The sequence below is a fragment of the Cinclus cinclus genome, chromosome Z, assembly GCF_963662255.1.
Source record: "Cinclus cinclus chromosome Z, bCinCin1.1, whole genome shotgun sequence".
NCBI classification, from domain to species: Eukaryota; Metazoa; Chordata; class Aves; order Passeriformes; family Cinclidae; genus Cinclus; species Cinclus cinclus.
Genome location: NC_085084.1, coordinates 42,164,746 through 42,184,876, shown reverse-complemented (window position 1 = coordinate 42,184,876; position 20,131 = coordinate 42,164,746). Strand labels below are relative to the sequence as shown.

At 37.3% G+C, this 20,131-nt stretch overlaps 1 protein-coding gene across 1 annotated transcript in view; it reads right to left on the bottom strand.

Moving 5' to 3' along the window:
- Positions 1–6,951: 6,951 nt before the first annotated feature.
- CHSY3 (chondroitin sulfate synthase 3) overlaps positions 6,952–20,131 on the bottom strand; it is a 140,649-nt gene continuing 127,469 nt past the window's right edge. Inside the window, exon 3 of the mRNA XM_062513637.1 lies at positions 6,952–8,517. Coding sequence (XP_062369621.1) covers positions 6,952–8,517 — 1,566 coding nt within the window. The remainder of the gene's footprint in view (positions 8,518–20,131) is intronic.

Here is a 20,131-nt window from a genome sequence, read left to right as displayed (position 1 = left end):
CAGGGTATTTATAAGGGATGGTGAGAGGTGGGTCCAGGGTCAAAATCCAATGGGTAAAGGGAGAAGGGGTTCAAGGGAGGAGCAATATAGGGCAGGAGCCAATAGGGTAGGATGGGTGGAACAATGCAGTGAACATAACCCAATGGGGGTTACAAGGATTCAAGAACTTTCCAGAACTGGGAAGAGAAAAGGGATGACAGAGCTGGGAATAGAGACCACCAATGGGAAATTAGGGTTATAAAGCTTTACCGTAAAGAGTTTTAAAACTTTTAACATCCTTCTTAGGAACTACTATAAACTTAAGCAAATGCCCTCCAAGGCCTGGGGCCAAGGGGCAACTCCTCAGCAAAAACACTGGTCTGGCTTGGGATGTCAGCCAGTTTGACTCCTACATTCTGTTACTAGCTCCTCTGAAGCTCAACACAGTGTTTCCCATTCAGTTATACTAGACATATCTCCCTTTTGGTTAAAAACACGTGTAGTTTCTGGATGTCCTCCAGTAACAGCACATGCTGGAGCAATGGCTCATTGCTTGGTCCCAGTTAAACAGATTTTCCTCACTTTGTCAACAAAAATATTCAATTGTAACTTCATTCTGAATTTTCTACCAAAAGAACCCATTGTATGAATACAACAAATAAATTACCATAGGTGATTGAACTTTGTTTCAGCCACACAGCTGTGGTTGCAAGGTTACATCAGCTGAAAACTACTTCATAGGGAACTTCGTAATTTAAAGCAGTGATATGCCATGTAACAGTGCAATATATAAAGATACAATGGAAAACTAAAGCATCTTAGGCACAAAGCACTAAAGCATCTGTGACACAAAGCTATAAAAGATCCCCCTTAGTTAAATAATAATAAAGCGTGTCACATCCAAAAAGAGAAGAGGAGGGACTAAAAATTGCTAGCTCAGTTATCACTTCAAAAAACATGGGCTTGCTGGTAAGAACAAATCAGATGTGGAAGATTGTGATATTGCTCCAGACTGTCCCAGCATTTGTCTCTGCATGTACAAGTGGAATGTACAAGGGGAAAAGCTTTCAGGAAGAAAGTAAAGCAGGGTTCCTCTTTAAAAGATGTTTTATCTTCCACTCTCTCAAAAGAAGAAAAGATACACACCCCTCTGGATCTACATCCTTACTATCCATCCTGTTACCTGTGAAACATATTTTACTGCATTCCTCACTTTTTTCTTCAAATGCTGGTAGCACTGTGTCCAGACTGCACATGCCTGTTCCTAGCAATCATTCACAAAGCATTAAGGTGGACCCCCAGATACCATGATGCCTCACACAAATCCAGGTTTCTACTTCTTATGCTGAAATTGTCCTTACCTGGTAGTAGGTCTCAGTTTTGGTTTCAAAGTTAATACTACACCAAGCAGTTCTCCCTCTCTGGTCACTCACAGTTCAACCACCATCTTCAAAGCAGTTGGTCGCTTTTCTTTCCTTTAGCCAACAGTGTATGAGGAAATGTGAAAAATATGCATGGTTTATTGCTATATTACCCTAATCAGGAATGAGAGCAAATAGTGAAGGCTTCCGAAATAACCAGTATCAACAATATTAATAATCCCAACTGCAAGGTTTTTTATTTTTTTTTTGTTTGGTTTTTTTGGTTTGTTTTTTCTGGTGATGGTGGGTTGGCTTTTTTTTTATTTTTTTTTTTAATGGAAATCGCCTGAAGGAAATTTACCTCCTCTAAGTAAAAGCATTTGGCTCCAATGTTGGCTAGAATACACATCATTTAAGAACATCTTCATTGAGCCTACTACATTCCTGGGGCATCCTGTGTAAAGGGGTGCTTACAGTGGGTGTACCCACATGTTGCAGCAGCACACATTTAATTCACTTGTCTACCACCTGATTATGCCATCACCCTCTGAATCTGAAGATCAGTCTCTCATGTGTTTAGGTAAATCCAATAAATCTTGCCTGCTGTATGAAACTGGAAACGCATAACTTTGCAGTCACTTAAAATCATTGCTAGACATGGCTGTTTCTGAAGAACACTCTCACACTGCAGGCATGTTATGCACAGCTAAGATCTTCCCTTCAGCCCTACCAAAGAAACAAAAAACAGCAGCCTACAGTATATAGTACATCTCTGGATCTCTGCCTACATGGTTAGGCTCTTCACTAAGACTAGGTAAATACTGAACCAGCAAGGATGCTTTTAATTTATCTTTAAAGTTCCTATAAATAGCATTGTTGAATAATGCAGCTGTTGAATAATAAGGTGACTAGAAAATAAGGATGTAAAATGGAAATTTGTAGGGTGAAGCTAATATACGTGCAGCCTTACATCTTAATAACCATTATTTCTTTACTAAAATTATAGAACTGGTAAGTAAGGTTCTGAAATTTGAGATAAAAGACTTGAAAATAAAAAAATAAAAAAATAAAAAGAATCACACAAATCCCCAGATTCTGTTAATTTTCCTAGATGCAAGCATTACAAAGTTTTGTATTTCCTTGCTTTGGTGTGATTCTGGTATGAAGGAGACCAGAGGAAGAAATGAAGTAATAATATTCAGAACACTTTTAACTTATAGTGACAGGCAAATGGAAACAATTTGAAGTAGGCTTGAAAACTCATTCACTAAAATATTCTAGTTCAGCAGTTTTGTATGGCAGTGAAACCATAAAACTGTAATAGAAATACCATGTTCGTTCAAAAAGTTTCAGTTCTGTAATAATACATAGTGTAAATGGGAAGACCCAAGATAAAGAAAATAAGAAATTGAGATAGAGTCATGACAAGCTACCTTATAAATCAAGTGAATAAATGCTGATGGAAGAAAATTAAAATTATTCCAAGAAATGAATTAATTAAAAATGGATTACACATGTTACTTACAGAGGTACAACAGAATATAACCTTCAGTGATATTCAGTTATTGTAAATACTCAGATTAAGTGAAACAGCAAATTTTGCTGCAGCTTAAGACCACAATTATCACTGCTTCTTAACATCATGGCTGATTTTTGTGTGCATCTAACACAGTAATTTTGTTTTCTCCGAATTTGATCCTTTTAAAACTACAGCAGAAACATAAACCTTTCCCCCAGTCAGTGACTCAGTAATTTCTAGTCCTTGGTTTTTTCCATAAATTTTAACTGATTTAAAGTTGCAGGAAAATAAGATATAGACTATATATGTGGGGGATTTTGTGTATCTTAAAACTGGCATCATTCTTTGGAGCAAAATGTTTCATGTATCAAACTACATCTTAAGAAGTAGCTGAAGTGACTAGTTAAGATATCAAAATAAGTTTAAACTGTTTATTTTCCTGCTGGTTTTTAACTCATGCTGCTCGCAACTCTCCACAGTTACTGAGGATGGGCAGTACACTCCTAGGAGTCATTTTACCAGCATTGAAATATTTTACAAGAATCTTGAGGCACTGTGAAGCACACAGTAGAGCAAAGGCTCCAGAAGGCAGTTTTGGGCACACCTGGTGTTTGGTGAGTGCAGAAGGTGCCTCTCTCTGTACTGCTTTTCGGGAAAACCATGTGGCATGCACCTTTTCCCCAGACATGTCCTGTGATATGATAGGACCCAAGCACACGATGCAGGCCTATGAGCCCCATGAAGTTTTGCCCCTTCCTTCAAAGCCCTTTGAGAGCAAACAGGAAAGAAGTGTGGGACCAGGCTTTCTTTTCTCCTGGGGAGAGTGAGAAACATGATCTGCACAAAACAATCTGCCACCCCACTCAATAAATCTTCAGTCTGGGACCCTCCTTTCATTCCCCCCTGATTAAAACCGCCCTTTTGCTTCTCAAAAGCAGATGGTGGCAGCAAGTTCTTCTGTGCTGGCTTGAGCTACCAACCCATGGCTGCAAGACAGGCAGTGGGCAGCACAGGTGGCAGCACAGGGATGATTTGGGCACAAGGTGCAAACCCCCATGGCTCCCATGAGCCTCACACGTCGCCCTGGCATTCTGCCTTTCTTCAGCTTGAGAACCAGTAGTACCTTGATGGAGAGTACACTCATAAAGTCTTAGAAAGCCCAACATGATGTTTTTCCTTTATCCAGGAGATGCAAATGTTCTGTTAAATTAAGCACTGTGACTGGGAAAGCATGTCATGATGCAGTGGTCTGGGTATTTCTGAGGTTTCTGATTAGTGAATGCTGAAATTTTTTTAAGAATTGTTGTGCCTGAAAAGCCAAAGTGCAAGCTGTTCACAGCCCAGTTCCCAGCAATGAAGCCAGGGACACTATTCCCAGGGGAAGGAAGTTTGGGGAAAAACTGGATGGTATGTTCTGTTGTGAATTCACTTGTCACGCATTTACAAAGGGACATTTTACACATAGAAATTTCATTTTACAATCAAGATTATGATTCAGACTAGACAAAAGCAAACAGTTGATTAAGACAGATATTCCTGTCTTAATACATACATAACATTAACACTTTTGTGCTTTTTTTTCTTTTAATATGATCTCTTTAGAAGGCATATTATTCCTTAGACAAACTAACACAAGTTCTCAAGTTATCTCAGGATAGTTGTTTCAAAAGAAAATGCAGTATTTCATAATAAACATTTATAATCAGGTTTTTAACAAAGTAATTCATCATATAAACAAATGAATCAGTCAAGACACTAAATAAATACTTGTACTGGTAAATACTAGCATTTTGATTATATCATGTAGGACCTGATCCTGCAAGCCCTCTGTATACATCTTTATCCCCACTGAATGATTGGTTTCATTGCTTGTTCTAATCTACTATTTTACTTTGAGCTGAGCAAATACTTTCTGGCTACTAAGTTAAGTAATTGAAATAAGTACTGGAATACATCCCAGTAGACAATGATTTCCTTAGATGTCTTTGTAAGTCATTAGTTTTTTTCTTGTTTACAAAATCATCACAAACATGTATCAACAGGCAATCAGTTTTGGGTGTTGCATTAATTGAGATTTTTTAAATATATCATGTTCCTTGTTCTTGGCTTTTTTAATGAACAAAGTGTGACTTTGCACTCAATTTGAAGAGCAATTTCCAAGAATAATATTATAAGTGATACTGAATTTTGCTTTTGTCAGACATTTGAGCTAACAATACTGGGCTAGGAAGGCAAGAGCCTCCAGGAAAATAACAAGCCAGGAATTCTGCTTGAGGAGGGCTGGTACAAATATGAATTCCACTCTCTGTTCTCATCTACCACAATTACTACCTTCTTGAGAGTAAGGGAATGGCCTTTTTTAAAGCAGACAACAAACTATGGCCAGCTCTTTAATTTTGAGTTTACTCAATCCTTGCCATTTTCTTTGCATGGTAAATCCAGAACAGAGAACCACAGATAAGAGACATTAACTGACCTACATACCCTCTTCATGCCTTAAGAAATTATCTGGATATCCTCACACAAACAAATGTACCAGTGGATTTCAAACTCTTAGTTGTTTTGGGGGGTTTTTGGAGTATTTGGGTTTTTTTAAGGAAACAGAGTAGTCAGTCACAGCTGAAAACCTTAAAATTTTTCTTGCCCAGCTCTGTTTGAAATACAGTTTGAAATCAAGGGTACTGAGGTTATTAGATGTACCCACTGTAATAACTTAAGTTTAGCTGAATTATGATGGTTTCCTGAACGTCTTTAAGCTCATACCACAGTATAACATGAAATGTTCCAATCATGTAGCAAAAATAGCAGTGATTGTAACAAATCACTGCCTGAACTAAAAAGTGGAATGTACTTTGAAATTTCTCTCTCTATATATCAATATATATAGGGATATACACACACGCACACACACACACATACACACATATATATCCCTATATAAACATTTCATAAATTTATTTTATTATTTCTTCTGTTGGTATTACTTTAAATACTTCATGAATCCACAATATGACAACTTCAGGCTGTTTGGAGAGATAAATCTGAACACAGTCTTATAACCTCCACTAATATAAATACATTGCCAAGGAACTTTGACCAGCAATAGTAAGTTTTGAAACTTAAATAACTATTCTACAGTTACTTTAATTTTAACAACAAGTTACTACTGAGTACCAATATTCACGAAAAATGTAAAAAAAAATAGAGCTTTAACTTTTAACACTGTAATGCAGCCTTGTGAAAGGAATGTGGAAGAAAATTATGTATTAGAGACTCATTCTAAAAAGAGAAAGAGCAACTTATACTATGTGTTTCAAAGTAAGAACACTGTATGCTTGCACTTTATCATAAATGACCATGCTGAGTCATAGTTTCTTCTTGCCTGCAAAGGAAAGATGTTGGCTCAAAAATCTTCAAAGTGTACATAAGCATTTGGTTAAATCATGTTTGCTCTGAAAATAAAGTTCATTTACACTTTGACTGAATAACAATGAGGAGTTTGTTTTAATAATAAGACATTTAAGGACCTTGGTAGCCAGTACCAGTTGTATTTGCAAGTAGCTCCTCAGCTTTACTCTTTTTTTAAAAAATAAAGGTACAATTATAGTTATTCATTTACTTTAAAAATTCTAAAGATGAAGAAAAGTAGCGTTTATACATATAAGTCCTCATATAAATTATAAAACTCAAGTTTATCTTAGAGAGTTCCATCCCCAGAAGAAGCATAAAGCACTTTTGTGGTACCTTCACCAGTAAATATTTGTTTCACATCAAATCTGAGAAATGCAACAAAGATGATACTGAATCCAAAAGCTGAAAGACAGCATTCTTCTAATACAGTCTCTTGCGATGAATATGCTCCATGGGCTTGTATGATTTCCATGACTAGACTGAATTTCAAATAAAGGAAATATGAAGGAATTCATCTCACCAGTTCAGTAGGTGTAAGAAACTTCAGTGAACAGCAAAGTCATCCTGTTTGAGGTCAACAGTCTTTGGAAGACTACAAGGAGGGAGTTTAAAACTATGACAGTAAAATCAAATAACAGCAATGAGGTAAACTCCCCTAAAAAGGCCAAATAGGCTGAGTTGTCAGGAGAGAGTCCAGTTGTACTTGACACCCAAATGTTTCTGTAGCCAGAGTCCAGCGAGCTGCATGGTAGAGGCAAATGTACTTGCTTTGGACCCTAAGCACATTTTATATTGTTTCGGATCTAAATTTGGGTCACACTGAACAGGATGAAAAATATGGACAACTCCTACTTCCTGACTTCTGAAAGCCTTCAAGCCAGACGTTATCACTTTAGTAAAGAGATCTACATCCTCAAGTCCCCAGCCTTGAATCGAGGTATCAAATCCACCAGCAGTCAGTAGATCACTTTTGTAAATACAAGTAATTCCAAATCCATACTCCCTCCAAAATCCAGTTCTTTTTGTGAAAACAAAACTACTGTCAGCTGGAGGGTTGCCTCCGTATATTACTTTTGGATCATATTGACTGAAGATGATAGGGTAGTAAACCTGCTCTCCCTGAATAGTGTTATCTCTGCATCGTTGGAGGAAGTCTGATGTGAATACCAGATCAACATCACAGAACAGCAGCAAAGTGTCATTGTCAAACTGAGAAGCGGCCATCTCAAGACCTAAACCTCTAGAAAACTTTCCTGACATTGGAATCAGGGTCATGTCTGCCTTGGGATATTTAATGCTGTATTCTTTCGTTAGCTCAATGTGTTTGCTGGAGTCTTGGCCTGACTCAGAACTGAAGAGAATTATTGCCAACTTTACATTCTGCTTGGGAATCAGACAAGTCTTCTCAAAATTATCCATAAATCTTGAGAAAGTATCAAATCTTCCCGTGATAGGGACAAGAATATGTATTTTCTTGTCACTGTGTCCCCCAGTCTCTTTGGTGCCTTGGAATGACGAGGAAAAAATCTTTAAAGAATTTGAAAGGAAAGAGAAAGATTGAGTGTCAGTGTTGGTGTCCTCCAGCAAGCTTTTTACATCCAGCTCCTCTGCTTCTTTGAAGAAAGGTTTGCTAAACAATTGCTGAAGGTAAGCATGGCGTCTCACTGGAACTGTAACTTTCCTTCCTTTGTGCCTTTTGTACAAAAGCAGCAAATCCAGGATGTACTCTACCCCATGCAGAGGGTCTACCCTGCGGTACCCATACTGTATTTCCTTGAAATCAATGAGCCTTCCTCTAGATCTGGAGTTCTCATTTATCATTTCCATGACCTGCATCACAGTATCATCCAGTGCAGCCCGCAGGACACTGCTCAGGCTTTGCCGGGGTGGCTGGTTCTCCACCATTGAGTAAAGAAACTTTCCTGTCAGGAACTCCCACTCAATGACTTCATCCCTTTCACGCGGCTGGAAATTATTGAAAGACGGCACCACTCCCAGTTGTTGATCTTCCTTATTTACTTCAGTGTTACTGAGCTTGCTCATCAGGACACTTTCTCGATGGAGCTGGATGGTCCGATGGCGCAGTTCAGAAATTTTGCGACTCAGTATGTAATTGTGCAGCCTATATTGGTAGGCTGGTCTTTTGTTTGGATGAAGTGTTATGGCTGTGTGGATCTTGCTGTTGTGAAGATCTTGAATGTAACCCTTGCGGTTGTGTTCATAGTTTTCATGGAACAATTGCTGCATCTATAAAGACAGAAGGGTGTAGGGGGAAAGAGACATTAAGTTGAAGTTCTTCTACCTGAAAAAAGGACTCACATAGGTATTGGTATCATTACCAATTCTTATAGATCATGGGTTTTTAGGCACATAATTTTAAATCCTTCTGTAGAAAATAGTTTTATTGTTTTGGTCTGAGTTTCAACAACCATATATTGTCCTCTGCCTAAAGAGAAGGTCAGCTGTCTTAGGTTTATCTTCACTTTGTCCAACTGTGGAGCTAAGGGAAATGCTTAGGTCTGTGGGTAATATTTCTGAGTTCATAGATGCTATGCATAAGCCACCGACTTCAATTAGAAAACCACAATTAGCACAGATCTTTAATGAAAGGCTAGCAACATTCACAATTTTTTAAAGAGCATGCTGTATTTGTGATTGTGGAGCACAAAGCTGATTGTACTGATATATGCAAATAACATTGCTTAACATTAAAAAACTGAATGGCCTTAACAAAACTTTTTTTTTCATATTGACAGAGAATTCAATAATTGAAATAAAACCATTTGCAAGGTGCACCATTTATATAATAGAGTATGTCAGTGAAGCAATTGATTGTGATAGTGATTTCCAATTTATTTCTGCAGCAAAAAAGACATTCTATTGCTGTCAGATTAGTAGTTGGGATATAATTAAGAGATACAATTTTTGGCTGTCAGGATCCAAAATATCTGGCCTTTATACTTTCTGTGCTGACAACTAAATTATAAGCAAATCATAAAACTATATTTGACTCAGTTTCCTTCCTAGAAGACAACTTAGCTCATTAATAATGTGATGAGTATTTATTCTTAAATGGGAAATTATATGGAGTAGTAAAATATTGACATCATAAATATATGTAAAATCTGCTGCCCTTTGCTGACACCTACGAACTCCAGAGAATTATTTCCCATACTGCAGTTTTTTATCTGCAAACTGATTGGTCTGTAATCAATACATAAGGAAAATGTGCTAGTTAGATAGAAAAAGTTGTTCAAGAATGCATTGTAAACTTAAGCTGTAATCAGTTTCTGAGATGGGTATTGAAGTTTGTATTTTATACACTGAAGAAATCAAGAGAGGTAAGTTCTGACTGCACAGTATATCAGATGCAAAACATTTAGCTCATTTTACTTCAATTCTTTCAAGAACAGAAGCTTTGCTACCATAAGTAATAGTAGGAATAGGGCAGTAAATGTAAAATAACACCTAACAAAGCTAAGAATCATAAAACCTAAGTAAAATTCATTGGCATGTACAAGACATAAACATTGTCACATTTATAAAAACAGAACTTTAATATAAAACTTCTAGAGTGCCCCTCCCATCTCATTCAGACCCCAAATGCTTCTGCTTGAGCAAACATGGTTGCTACTATTACTCCGATTAAAATTTTTGAAGTTCGTCATATAACATGCAGAAAAGTAACAGACACATTCTGAGAAATACCTTAAGCTATGTTAAATTTGCCTCTAATAAAACAAACAGGTACCTCTAATACATTTAAGTGAAAATGAATGTGAAAAAACATATAAAATTACAACATGATTCCTATACCCCTTATTCACAGAATTCCTACCTAAAGCTCTCTGAGAACATTTGCTCTGTCTTGAAATGTAGGTGTTTTGGTTGTTACATGAGATGAGACGAACCAGGGACACAAGGGTTTGGGTGATTTCCCTGTAACCACAGAGAATAGGAACCAACATCACGAGGCCTGTGAGTGTTTTAACTAGCAGAGCTGGAAGACATGAAATATAGCTTCCTTGATAACTAGAGGTGGTCGCTGGCAAGACAGGTGGATTAGAGATTGAAAGGGAAAAGAGTGTGTAGGAAGGAGCTGGGTGGTGATATTTGCTCTTTGGAAAAACAGTTTTCTTGTTCTACAAATTACATTTTGAATAATGATAAAAGAACAGCTGATCTGGCTAGATTTCCAGCTCTCCAGTTCTAAGCTACAATTCCTTCCTGATCTGTTTTATTTAAAAGTGTATGCTGTGGGATCTGCAAGCTGACTATGCTTTTGGATTGTCCAATTTTTCTGCAAAAAGCTGAAGGTGTGATTTTTACATCTAGAATTTCATAGTAAAGTCCCCTTAAAAGAAAATAAAGAAAATGTGTAATGTCGAAAACAAAGTAAAGGGGAGGTGGTTTGGGCAGCTTTCTTTTCTAACTTGGCTAATGAAGAATGCTATTTGAGTATAAATGAAACAACCATTACATATTTATATATTTACAACCATTAATGCCTTTACACATTATATTTAAAGTGCATGATTTTTTCATATTTAAGTACATGAAAGTTTTATGTAAAGTAGTAAAATGCTTTTTATTCAAAAGATTTGCAACAGATGACATACTATTGCTGCAAAGCTAAATGCTGTCCTCCTACTACGCAATTTCTTCTGTAAGCCTTGACTTACTACAAAATCTGCTTTACAGAAGATTCATTAGCAGCACTTACTTAACAGAAATATTCTGTTGACATAAATACTGCATTTTTTGCACGTTCAAATTTCTGATGCCTGGGTTTATTTGATATGCTCCACTGAAATAATGGAGAGAAGACATACTCCATTATAATAATGATTTCAATTTTAATAATCAACAAAAGATTAAAAGTAGCAATGAAAAAAAATTCAATCAACTCAGTAATGCAGTACTATCACATATGCAAAACTGCACTAATCCATTTTCAGTTATGTTATTGAAAACTTTTAATAGACCCCAATTTGGAGAAAACAGAACAAACATGACACTGAAAGCACTTCCTGAAGACAGCCTGTTTTAATCTTGGTGCAGAAATTTGTTCTCTATATTGCAAAAAAAACCCAGGAATTTTTACAATTCAACTTATTAACATCTAAATTAAAGCAACTCAATTTGATCCTGCTTTGAAATTTCTAAGCAAGGTGGTCAAGCCTAGGAGGTAAAGGGAAGGATGATTACATTTCCTGGAAAATGGATTTGTGTGATATTCTGAACTGAAAAATGCAGTCATAAATTATCTGACAAGGGAGGTGGGTTTGGGAAGTGGCAAGATTTATTGGCTATAAATTAAAATTATTCAGTATAGTAAGAGTAAACCGTTCTGCAAAAGTCTTCATCATTTTGAATGGCAAGGTAATAAAATGCCAGATTAAATTCTGTGTAGATAAATGCAGCATACATGTGAGGAACACAATCCTAACTCTACCTGAAGAATGTCAGACTGTGTGAGCTGTTAGGACTCCGGAAAGAGAACCTAGTCCACACAGTATGTAATTCTGTGTAGGAGTCACACAGAGGTTGAGTAGTAATGAAAGGAAAAGCAAATAGCACGAGGACAAGTCTAGAGTGAATCAGAAGCATGGTTTTGTCCATAGCACAACTGCTCATTGAAGACTGTGGCCAGGCACCTTGTCAGAATCGTCACATCTGAAACTGGTAACACAAAATTATAGAATGTTAAGGGTTGGTAGGGACCTGAAATACCATCTAGTTTCAATACTTCTGCCATAGACAAGGACACCTTCCACTAGACTAGGTTGCTCAAAGTACTACCCAACCCAGCTTTTAACATGTCAGGGTTGGGATATCCACAACCTCCCTGGACAGCCTGTTCCAGCGTCTCACCACCCTCACAGGAAATAATTTCCTCCTAACATCTAGCCTAAGTTTTTTTCTTCCCATTTGTACCCATTATTCCTTGTTCTACTAATACAATCCCTGAAGAGCTGCTCTCTGGCTTCCCTGTACGCCTCCAGATAGTGGAATGCTGCTATGAAGTCTCCATGCAACTTTCCCTTCTCTAGAGTGAGCAGCCCCAGTTTTCTCAGCCTGTATTTGTACTTCTTATCAACTTCATGTCCTCCTCTGAACTCACTCCAGCAGTTCCATGTCCTTCCTGTGCTGGACCCCAGAGCTGGATGCAGGGTTCCAGCTGGGGTCTCACCAGAGCAGAGCAGAGCAGAGCAGAGCAGAGCAGAGCAGAGCAGAGCAGAGCAGAGCAGAGGGACAGAATCCCCTCCCTCCCCTGCTGCCCACGCTGCTCTGGATGCAGCCCAGGACACGTTTGGCTTTCTGGGCTGGGAGTGCTCATGGCTGGGTCATGTTGAGTTTATCATCAACCACCATGTGGGTACAAAGGTACTAACCAAGGTTACCCAACAATTACACATCAGGATCATTAAATATACAGATAACCAGGGTAGAAGGGAGTAATTCAAAGAGGGCCAACCCTGAGATCAATGGAGTCAGACTAAGTGAGAACCGTAAGAAAAATTGATAGGAATTGAACCATCCTTCTCACATAAAGAACTATGACACTTAGAAGGATGCACTCAAGACTCAGAAACAGAAAAGGAAATAATCATATAGCCCAAACACAGATTTTACTGGCACAGCAAGCTGCTGGTAGTAAAATTTTGGATTACTTTAAATACTGAGGTAACACTTTAGCAGGAAACTCCAATCATTGCTATCTAGAACTCCTGGAGCCTCAACTGAAGATATGTCACAATATTTCCTTATTGTCCTGCACCCCTGCCTCAGCTTCTCCTACCAGTTACTGCATAGAGAGAATATTTTGCCAAATGAACATTTAGTTTGACATGATACAACCAATTTACATTCCCTGAAAGCAGTGAATGGGAGAATTTGACTTCAGTATAATACACGGAGGCCCAACATTTTCTTTCCATATTGTATGACTTAGTGACTTTTTTGAATAGTTTGTCTTCTGAATGATTCTTACAGCAGAGCTAATGCAAGAGTTGGCACAGACTTCTGCTTGCCTTTTTCCATGCCAGCTGAAACTAGAATTTGGCAAGAAATTCTAATGATCTAATCATGCTCTAAGGAACTCTGAACTGCAAGCAGGAATTAAAAAAATTGTAAATAAGAAATCAGAATAAAGGCAATGTTTTATTATCGTGAAAGAAAAATACAATAGCTAATACACAAGCACAAAGTAATTTGCATTGCAAGCTCTGAAATTATTGTAATTGCTGTGATTTACTGATATAATAAAAAAGGGAAGTTCTTATTACATATACACAAAAGCCCAAAACAACCAACTTCATTATTGCAAGACTATCACATATTAAGAGTGAATGCAAATGGTGATTTTTAAATTAACACAATTTTTTTGAGCATTAAGAACAATTTCCCCCATTTAACAGAGAAGACATAAAACCCAATCCTCCATCCACTCAACCTGTTGAGCTGTTCTTAAATCTACTAGTGCTAAACTCTTGACCATTTTATCTAAATGGGACTTTTTATAAATGTAGAAGTAAGATGAGCAGGAATTATTCCTGGTCTTTCTTCCCTCTGTCCTTCAAAGTTTAGCTCTTCTAAAGATGAAGATTTATTCACTACTTTCAGTGAGTTCAAGGGACATTTCATCCATATGAAGTACACATGTAAATCTACTGTGTTTGAGATGACATTATTCTGAACAGCAGGAAGTTGAGTACTTAAAAAAAATTCAGATGACTATAGACACATTAGGATGGTCTCAATAATATGAACCATAATATAATGTAACACTAAGATACAGGTAATCTAAGTTTCTGGACAAGAAGACAGATTTGACCAAGTCAGTTTTGGTTCTCTGAGAAATACTATCAACCTGGAGAAGATAAGGATTAAGACTGAAATTATGAAATGCATATCAACTAGATAAAAGAGAAGCAATAAGAAGCTATGTACAAGTGGGGAATTATCAGTTTGGAGGGAAGCTTCTAAGGAACAATATCATACCTAGTGACACTGGCACAAAATCTTGAACACTGTTCATGACACATAGTCAAGGACATTGTGACTAAATGAGAAGACAACCCATAAAGAGCAACAGAATTCAGAAATTAAGAAGCTGTGGAAATTAAGTTGCTATAAGAAGACAACACATATAATGCAATATCCATGGTTGTAAGAGGTAAGTGACTAAGCATCTTAGGAAAGCTGAACTACACTGGAAATAATTGACACACAAATTGACATACAGTTTTTAAACTGGAAATAATTGACATACAAAGAAAGCATAAGAATATTAGCAGACAGTAAAGTGACACTAAGAGATTATGAAAATTCATTGTGACACCTCTACAGAAAAGGGACACAAAACAGTGTTGCATCAGTCAGAATATTTCAGAAAGACACAACAAACAAGTTCACACAATTCTGGATCTGCATTTTTATGAAATGCATGGGACCAAATCAGTGCAAAAGAAACTTGTCAGGACTTCTCTAATTTAGCTTGTAAATAGTCAAATTAAACAGCATTGGTATACAAGGACAGCAGCATGCATGGAAGGAAACAGAAAAATGTCTCAAATTATGATAAGTATTATCTGAGTGAAACAATTGTGGGAAAGGCTGCATTTTAGTAGTCAGCAGATTTAAGGAAGGTAGGCTGACAGTCTTTCAGCATCCTCAGGTTTGGACTGACAGGTGTCACTAACCCCCTTCTTTGGAACAAACCAGCCTCCAGCAGAGAAGCACGAGGGTAATGTGGAAGGGATGACAGGTTAAGAAGCTGGTAATAACCGTTCCAGTTACAATGAACCATCCACTGCAAATTTTTCCACTAGGATGTGAAATGGAAATAGCTGACTCAGCAGTTGTGATGATGCCAAGGATCTGACTCATTTCCTGTTCTGGATGATAAGGGATGAGTGATCACAGAGAAGGTATAAAAAATTTTCCTATCATAGCTTAAGATTCATGTAACTCAGTGATGTTTAGACTTGTGGTTTCTCCTACATACTCAGTCACTGAGAGTGCTCAGCAGAGAAAGACAGATTTTCATTATCAGAGAGTTGCACAGTGAGACACAAACAAGCGCACTGGGACCAGCTACATGTTTATGCCTTGAGTCTTGAGAGCTGAACATGCTCTCCACGGCATTAAACCAATACCCCTGCAGTCCAGGAGGTAGAGCCATCTGAAGTTTTGCCATTGTTTGCCTCATTACAGAAGGTGATTTACCACAGTAGCATTGCTGCTATCACATCCAGTGACAACCATCAGCACATACGTACTTCAGATCCTTTTGAGCATCTTGGTGGGGCACGTGTGCATCCTTAGATAACAGTTTGATGCTAAAAACTTTTCCACATGATAAAATTGTTCTCTGGCTCCCACACATCAAGCAAAGGAGAAATCCACCCTCCTTGAAGCAAAATCTCCTATGACCTCAGGGCCATAGTTCCAAAACTGGATCTTGCCAAGGTTCCCACCCTGCCACAAAGGGTGCTACAGGTCCCTTACAACCAAATAGCACTCCCTGGCATGTTTCATACAGCATGAGACAGACAAAGAATTTATTAATAAGTGACATTTCACAAATTTAAAGATAATTAGTCAATAATTCATTCTTGCTGCATTTGTATCAAGTCACTAAAATACTCCACTGTTAAAATAACATACATTACATTATTGTCTACTAGTTAGCTATTACCTGTATCAAGTACATTCTATAAGAAACACTAGCTTTTTTATGTGCATGCTTTATTATTTACAGAATTCACACTATATGTATACTATTTTACTATATTATAAAATGTGACCACAAAAGTAATGTATAATCTTTTATACTAACACATCTTCAGAGGAAGACACTAAACCTTTCTGAAGGGTCATATACAGCAATGTACCAGAGCATTTACCAACATTTCTTCCTACAAAATAGACAGTTCCTATTAATAGACAGTTGAGAAAGATTCTTAATCATTAACTTTAGGAAGCAGAAGAAGGTTATTTTGCTAACCTTTTTCCCTTAAGCATAGTCCTGAAGTCAGTTTACAATGATTCTTGAACCGTAACACTAAAAACCAAATTCTTGTGTTAGTAAAATTATTTAGTGTGCCCATGGAATTATTTATTAAGTGAAACTTACAATTAACTCCATTATATAGCACATGCAACATTTTCTAAAACATGGACTCATGCATTTATGTATCTGATCAAATATTTGAATACTGTAATTATTCTCTGAAGTGCACAAACACCACAAATGCTGATTCTACATAAACCAATTATATAGAAACTGGAAATCTTGCTTTTTTTGGTATCTTGTGGGTAGTATCACAGTTGAACTAGCAACACACCCCACTTAGCGGGATTACCCCAGAAAGAATTTTTACTGAGAAATTTCCCTTTTGTTACACCAAAGAAGATCATGTCCTTTTCACTCCTACTCAGTAGCACTCATGTGTTTCCATTTATCTTATCCCCTAAGCCTTCCCTCCTACAAAAAACCCCACTTCTAAGGAAAATATCCAAATACAGACAGCTAGTGTGGTGAACACTTTTTAGCATGGATATACTCAGCACTCTTCACGGTGTTACAGAAGAGTGTACTTTGGTTTGTGATAATATGAAGATGCCTGGGATAGTATTTCATTCACACTTGGCTAGAGCCATTCCTCAAAAAAAACCAGTGGTAATGTATCCCTCCTGTTTTTCACTTGTTGAGACCAATCTCCTTGTACATGTTTGAGAATCTTTGTCCATCCAGACCCATTTCATGCTAACCAAGCGAAGCTGAAGCCACAGAATTAACATACTGTAATGGCCTGAGGCTGTGCTGCCTGCTTCATGTGATGACTCCACTCTTACCATACCAGATGATAACAGTTCAGATGCTCAGCACACCATCTGCACTCCTGTCATGTTCAATGTGGGAAACCTCTTCTGCTGAATGAAGAATTTGGGAGGTTTTCTTCTGCAGTGCAATATAAAAAATTAATGTTTCTACAGCCTTTATGCTTCAATTACTCTGAGTGTGCAATCTTAAAACACTGGGAGAGGACAATTTCATACAGCAGGAGAAAGCAGCCCTCTGTGTGCCCCTGCCCCAATAACAACACTAGCTATAAAATGTATGAGGCTCCTGTCTCATGAAAAATCCATATACTGTAGTGATATTTTACAAGGCATAATTCTTCCTACTGGGAGATGAGCATCCTGCAAACTAGAGCTGTCTGACACAAAGGGTTTCCTCGTATTTATGACTTCCCCTAGAAGAATCAATCTTCCTGAAGAATCTACATGCCTGTGCCTTACTAAACCTGTTATCCACTACAGAAAACGTGCACCTTACTTTGCTCATCAGGAGCTTAAAAGGACTTCTTAACTGAGTCCTAAATATCCTTACTTTTAAAGTAACTCACCAATTCAAACGTTGAAGAAAACTTTGAGATAAAGCCATTTTAATTTCTAATTCTTCTGAAAAAACTATTTAAAGGATCAAGCCTCAGCATTACCAATACTGAGATCTAAGTGCTGAGTTAAACTGCAGTATTCCTCTGCTTCACAAGTTGGTCACATTTCTCTCTAAATGAAAAACTCTAACTAAAAACAATCAGTTGAGTTTACTATTCACAGTATATTTATGATTATAGTCTACAAAAGGGCAATGCTGTGAGCTACTATCCATCAGTGAAGTCAATTACTAGGACACAAAATGTTTTTCCTATTGTTTTAGGAGTCTTATAGTACTATAGTTTGAGACTTAAATTTGAGGCTATAATGAAAGTAATAAATATTTTTCTCACACTGTTTTTATTGCCTTTTACCTTCAGTTTTAGCCACGTTTCCATAAAATCTACTTTGGTATAAGACAGTAAAACCAAACAGCCCTATCCTTCCAAAAGTCCACAATTATCTGGAAGCAGAACTTTTCATAAATACTAAAAGAAATAATAGAATCATCTTTACTATAACTAGAGGATTTATCTAAACAAGCCATGTACCAAAAAAAGTTCTCCCTTTGAGATAATACCTCAATTATTTATAAAGAGCTACTTAATATAACCTAATTCTGCACAGTGATAGGCATTCTATCACATCTGTTTGCCACCCTCTAACGCTTCTGTTTGCAAAAACATGAGGTTTTGGAACTTACTAAATAATGTTAATCCAGTGCAACCTGATGGAACTTTGATTTCCAGTCTTGAAACAGATCCTGCTTGAAGACCAAAGAACTGGACCAGATGATCTCTGTACCTGTTTAACTTATATTACTTCACAGTCTTATAATTCCATATTAATTAGTAAACTTGTATTAGAAAACATAATTTGATGAGGAACAGAATGGTAACAATGTCTATTGTAGAATCAATATTAGGGAATATGCACCTGATGTCTTCCAAAAGTTTTTCACAAAAATATAAACTTTGGGAGACTGGAAACATTGACAAATCAGCCTATTTTTAAATTCATATAATATGATCTATTTTATACAGCATGTGTGTGGAAGCAAATACATAGCATGATTCAAAATTATTTTGAGTAACTCAGCCTTAAAGAGATGCTACTTTCTCTGTTCATTTATCCTTTTTCCCCATTATTTTACTGTTAAAATTTTTCAGCTCTTTTCTTTGGAATGTCTTACTCCTCTGCAGATTTATGGATTTAGAAACAGTAAAGAACCAATAATTCTCCTGTGTTTATTTGATCCCCTTCTATTTATTCATGTATTTTTTTTCCCTCCACAAGTTCTACATATGCCTAAAATTATGCACTGGGAGCCCTACAAGATCAGTACAACATACCTGAAGGCAAAACACACGGTCTCAACAACTGTATTGTGCACATCAAGTTGCACAAAATGACACCAACAGCAATTTCTATAGTTGAACTTTCATGCAATTTAAAAAGCTGGCTGATATTTTACAATTGCACAGGTAATGACATAAACAGTCCAGTATAACATCTTGTGAAGAAGACAGTATTTCTTTTCAGCAAACAAGACTGGATGAACGGCTACCAGACAAATGGCAAACAAGCATACTCAGTGCTTGTTTCTTGGGCAAAGCGAACTGTTAAAGTACTGCCTGAGGAGAAATACCAGTTTGCTAATGTTGTCTGAATAGCCTGTGAAGGTAGAGAATAGAAGTTAGTAAGAAAGAGTAATTTCAAAAAGTCAAAATAGAAAGCATGACAAGAGGAAACAGATGGATTCCAACCTATCCTGGGGAGTGGTGAGAATCAACTTACATGAGCATGCAGAAGTTGGAAAGGTCAGATAAACTGGAAGGAACTTCTTGACCAGGAGATATATCTTGCAGCATATAGAAGAATGCAGTGAACCAGGAGATCTCTCCTTTGATAACAAAATACTTCTGAACAGTAAAGATAACAAGGCAGGGTACTGCTGCATATAGGGCTTGCTTTGTCAGAAACTGTGTTTATGCCAGCAAGTGAATAGCGATGGTGTGCTCTTACCACCATTGCAACATAAGTTTTATCTACACCCACCTAATCCCACTGGGAAATTAAGCTGTATCAGGAATGTTCACATAGCCAGAATAGACTAGGGGGTTTAGCTACAGGGGACCATAATAAAAAAGCAGCAGGTTAATGAAAATGGCAAATTTTCTAAAATTGAACAGAAGATCAGCCCAAAAATGTCCAAGGAACCCCTATCCAGAGCAGAATTGATCCCAGGTGGAAAATGCCAGGAGACTGAAGTTTGCCATCCTCCGCAGACTGGAACCAAAGAGGAAGGCGTTTGGTGAGTTTCTCAATCAGAGTTTTTCAGATGTCTCATCTGAACAGATCTGCAGAGCAGAAACAACAGAATGTGCACTTGCCTTCACTGTCACTAGTCAGA